Below are 5,404 nucleotides of genomic sequence, written 5' to 3'. Positions count from 1 at the left end.
CACATGATATATCTAAAAATTAAAAAATATATGATATATATGATCATATTTAGCATGAAAAAAATTAGAAATTTATCTGAAATTATATAATTATAGACTACATTTTGTACTGCAAATATCAGGCAATATGGGACCTTGTTTTGTATAGAAAATTGAAAACTCATGTAGAATTATATAATCATGGATTTTGCTTGGCATAGAAAATACTGATCATTGTACTGATTGTAGTTTTTCAACTTTGCACATGTTACTCATCTCTTGTTTTACTGTTGTTACTCATTACTTAGTATTTTTAATATAAAATAAATGTATCTATAATTATAATTCTATATGGATTTTAATTTTCTAGATCTTTTATATTGTCCAGAGCAAAAATAAAAAATAAGGTCTATTATTGCAGAGTTCTTTAAACTTTTCACGTAAAGCAAAATCCATCCTGAATCATCTCTTGCTTTCTGTACACAGTGCAATAACAATTATGCTATTTTAGCTTTTGTTTGTAACTGTGATTCAAGTCCGACAAACTAAATCTGCACACAATTTATAGAACTGAAAAGTGTACTAGTAAAAATTTATATATTATTGAGCATGAAGATCTACTTTGAAAATAGGATTCTTTCTCTCACATTTATTGATTCATTCTTGTCAGTTTAATTTCTATTTATAATTTCATATTTCATGCACTATTTTTTTTTGTAACATATATTTATATTGCTCTTTTTGGCTTAATAGATTTTCTAATTTTTAAATATATCATCTTTCATACTTAATTAATCTTAATTATCTTTATCTTTCAATCTTAATTAATTTTTGGAGCATTAAGCAGCTATTTTTATTTTCAAAATTTTTGTTTTTACACAAGATATTGAATGTACTTTCACCAAATATTAACAAACTAAAATATTAAATGCAAATTATACATTGAGATTTCAACTGCTCGAATCAAATTATTTTAAGAAATTAATAGCGTTTTCTACTAGGAAAACTAATGTAATATGCAATGAATGCAAATCAATTTACAGGTTTTCAATGTTAATAAATAATTTAATCCTTTTAGATCTGATTTTTCATTATCTGGTTAACTTGTGGTTAGGTTGACCTGATATTTTATTCGATAAACTTCATTTATGATATCATAGATGAAGCTTATTGGATGTGTGTGTGAAACATCAGGTCGAGCTTACCCACAAGTTAATCAGATAATGAAAAACCGGGCCTTAATAATAAATTCTTTGTCATTATGTTAATCTCATAAGCTTAAAAAGATTAAATTCTTTATTAACACAAACTATGTAAACCGACTTACGTTCAATTGCATCAGTGTTACACTAACTTTCCTATTGGAAAACGCTGTAAGAATTTCAAGGAATAAAAAATAATTTAAGGTTAAGTTAAAAAATAATTTAAGATCTATCACTTACTGTTTCTTTCTCAATTTCTTGTTTTAATTCTTGCACAGAGACCGGCGTGTTAAAGCTGCATTTCAAGGATGCTCCCACGATCTTTACATTCAACATTTTTACTTATACAAAATTTGTTTTTGGGACTACAAGTACGAACAACACAGCTTATTCCAATGAATCTTAGTAGAGTGGCCAGAATCGAAAATGGCCGCCGGAAACGATGAGTCTCGCAAGTGGTATAGAGTAGTCGATGAGTTAAGGGAGGGAACATATGCTCCATACGCAAAACGAAAGTTCCCAGAGGGATCGTGAAAGCGAGTACGATTGGGGAGTTTTAAATGTTGAGGTTGTTTGATTTAAGAAATGATAAAAGAAAACGGCATAGCTTAGGAGAAGGATTTTTAAGGAGGGGGAAGATATCATTAGGAGTTACAGATGTACGTGAATAAGACCTGTTAATATATGTAATGAGTTTGTCAGCCTTAGGGAAAGTGAGCAGATATGAGAAAATGATATGATTGCAACTTATTCCAAGATGGGATTGTGCAAGATCGTCAGATTTTTTACGGGTGTCGTCATCGATTGGAGGCGCTCATGTCGCCTAAGGCTGCATTTTCATGCTGACGCTCGATTTGAGGTCGATTATGTATCTTTAAATGAGGTGAAAATTACTAAGTGTTGACCAATAAAATAATCAGTATTCTAGTAAATTCATTCACTTTTATAATTTTCATTTTATTTTAAGATACAGAATCGATTCCAAGGTGAAAATTACAAAAGTGAGCGAATTTACTAGAATACTAATAATTTCATTGGTCAACACCTAGTGAATTTGCTTACTTTTGTAAGTTTTATCTTCTTTGAAGATACAGAATTGACTCCCTGTATCTTGAAATGAGGAGGTCGATTCTGTATCTTTAAAGAAAGTGAAAATTACAAAAGTGAACAAATTTACTAGGTATTGACCAATGAAATGATCAGTATTCTAGTAAATTCGTTCATTTTTATAATTTTCATCTTATTTCAAGATACAGAATCGATCCCTAGAATTGATTCCCTAGTAACCTTTGCTCACTTTTTTTACCTCCTTTCAAAATCTACAATCGATCATGTGATCAAAATTGATAAATACCAAGCATCAATGGTTGCGTTCAGCAGAACGGTTATTTTACAACTGTTGGAAGTTTTCTTTGTGTTTCATTGGGTTATACTTTTAGATCAAGAGAAATGGTCCTATTTCAGCAGATAATCATAAAACGGTTGCAAAACTGTTGTGTTCTGTTAAACGCAGCCAATTTTGATCACGTGATCTGTTTGACGCTAAAAATGAGCGTCAAGCGTGAAAAAGCAGTTTAAAAGTTAAAGGCTGTGATCCGAAATTATTTATCAGCGCTGGCAGCACTGTCAACACTGTTTCTAAAAATCATAGCACGCTGTGGCAGTGCTGTAAGAGAGCAAAGACGTCATTAATTTTGTCGTCATTTCTTGTTGCGGCTGCTACAATTTCATGAGTTGTATTCCAAAATTGATTGCCAACGCTGTAGGTATATCGTCATAAAAATATGCTACCAACAGCGTTCCAATTTTAATAAGCATGCAATTCGTGCAAATACGCATTATTTAAGTATACTTAAATTTATTATGTCAACATAATAAATTAAAATATTATTTAAGTATCAATTAAACATATATTTAAATATCATCTTTTTTTGAAGCACTTAAAATTTATTAAGAATTTTGTGATCTATTTATAGATTACTGCGAACTATTTTGATTAATTAATCATATTATATATATAAGTACATATATATAATCACTATGAAAAAATCACTTACACCTTCCACTTAATACCATTATTCATATACAAAAGTTTTTCGTAATTTAGATTTATGCAAAGAACAACTTACGATAATATCAAAATGACATTAAATTGAATAACTGATAAAAAAATGACTTTTAGTAAACATTTGGGAGCCATTTTAACATCATGATGATTTTTTGTTTTGTAAAATGTATTTTTTAATTTATTGCATATAATAACTTTTTTTTAGAGACATTTCTATTAAAACATCTTATATGATATATTACAGAATCTTTTCAGAATTGTTACATGTGAGATGTGAAAGGTTGAAACATTTCTGAAAATTTTCCGCAACAATTGGTGCTGTATGGGTTGTTTTTGAATTATATTTTGTAAGCCGAAACTAAAACTTTGGAAACATAAATGCAAACTAGAAAATATCTTTTAGTAGATGATATAGTAGGTTTTTTGAAATGTTTGAAATTTTATATTAAAGAAGATTTCACCTGAATTGAACCGAGAATTGGATGATATTAAAAATTTTTTTTTTTTACGTAAGTCTCGTCAATTTTTTTTTAAATTTGCAATGCATATTATATATTTGTATTCATTTATAATTTTTTTATTAAAAAAATTAATTTTTTACTAAGATTGTTAATATGAAGTATGCTCCGCCGCCGGAAAATTTTGTAAAAATCGGTAAGTGATATCTTGTCTTTATTTTATCTGATAAAAAACTAAAAGTATATTATAAGAATTTTTTCTACGGGATGAACCTCTCGATAAAAAAATTCTAAAAATTGCCGAAGTTAGCTTAGCGAACACAAAACACAAATTTTTTTTACTTTTCTTTATCTGTGGAAGTGTTTAAAAAAATGTTTAAAATTAAAAAAGTCAGCAGCCTTACAAATTGACTACCAGCAGAAATTTATTAACGAAATCTCTCGAATCCGATTGGATAATTAGTTCTCGAGGTCAAAGTGTTTACTGACTTTGAAAACGTCGTTTCGAGACAAACGCGTTTAAAGTCATCCGGTTTTCTTAGGGGGAAAACTTAGGAAGAAGGTTGAAAAAAAATTGAATTTTTTTTTCATAAATCAATAGTCTGTAATATATAGAACAAAATGTCAAAGCTATAGAACTGAATTCGAAAATTTAAGACAGCTATTAGTGACGACGACGTGTTGTGCGACCCGCAGGTATGCGTCGCCCTTATCAGATCCTTTCCTCGAAAAGAACAACAGGCGGCTTTGTTACTACATTTTGAGGAAGAAGAAGGATTGATGTACGGACCTGGCAGATTAGCATAAAACAGCTGTAAATTTCCAAAAAATATTATTTTCTCTATCAAAAAATTACGTGTTTTTCTCGAACCGATAATTTTTGAGCAGCGTGGAATGTAGCTCAAACAATTTTTAAACAACGAACTTCTTCTTGTGTACACATATTCTATAGCCTCTCTCTTCTTCACAGCATGAATCTATTTTTACATACAGTGAGTACAAAAAGTATTCGTACAGAGGAAATATTTTTTAAAAAAAACTTTATTTAAAAAAAATAAATATTCAGCGAGAAATGAAGTGATATCGAATCGATATAAATTCGATGATTTTAACATCAATTTGATGACGTTGATTAGACGTTTAATTAACGTTTAATTAACATTTCTTGTTGGATAATTAACAATTTATTCATAAAGAATAAAAGACTGTATGTTTTTTAAAATTATATATACCAAAATGATGTGTATTAATTATACAAAATATATTATCCGAAAAATAAACAAAAATTAAAAATTGTATTGTTTGAATGGTCAAAAAGTATTCATACAGACGAGAGATTTAACTTCTAGAATCAGGAATACATGCTAAGCTCGTTTGTTTATATTAGAATGTATTCATTGTATAAAATTGTTAATTAATGTTTATTTTCTACAAATAAGGCTTTTTTTATAACAAATTTCTTTGTACAAATACTTTTTGCTCTCACTGTAAATGTTTTTGAAATAAACAATTGTTTTTTTTTTAGTACTTTTTGTTTTAAAACGCAACTTTTTTTTGGAATGTTAATATTTTTTTAGTTTAGCCTTTTTTAATTTAAAAATAGGTTCATGTTGAGCGTATATTCATTAACTAATATTATTATTTTGAATTTTTCATTTCAGGTAAAAACAGCAGTTCCTACATTCCACGGCGCGAAA

General features: G+C 28.5%; 2 protein-coding genes across 2 annotated transcripts in view; both read right to left on the bottom strand.

Moving 5' to 3' along the window:
- The window catches only part of LOC108755920 (protein SDE2 homolog), a 2,579-nt gene extending 974 nt beyond the window's left edge, over nucleotides 1-1,605 (bottom strand). The window contains exon 1 of the mRNA XM_018499344.1: nucleotides 1,422-1,605. Coding sequence (XP_018354846.1) covers nucleotides 1,422-1,517 — 96 coding nt within the window. The 5' untranslated portion in view covers nucleotides 1,518-1,605. The remainder of the gene's footprint in view (nucleotides 1-1,421) is intronic.
- LOC108755924 (bolA-like protein DDB_G0274169) overlaps nucleotides 1-3,347 on the bottom strand; it is a 7,690-nt gene extending 4,343 nt beyond the window's left edge. The window contains exon 1 of the mRNA XM_018499377.1: nucleotides 3,343-3,347. The gene's annotated coding sequence lies outside the window, so the exon portion shown is untranslated. The remainder of the gene's footprint in view (nucleotides 1-3,342) is intronic.
- Between the last annotated feature and the right edge of the window lie 2,057 nt (nucleotides 3,348-5,404).

The sequence above is a fragment of the Trachymyrmex septentrionalis genome, unplaced genomic scaffold (assembly GCF_001594115.1).
Source record: "Trachymyrmex septentrionalis isolate Tsep2-gDNA-1 unplaced genomic scaffold, Tsep1.0 scaffold126, whole genome shotgun sequence".
NCBI lineage: Eukaryota > Metazoa > Arthropoda > Insecta > Hymenoptera > Formicidae > Trachymyrmex > Trachymyrmex septentrionalis.
This window is presented reverse-complemented; position numbering and strand designations above follow the sequence as displayed.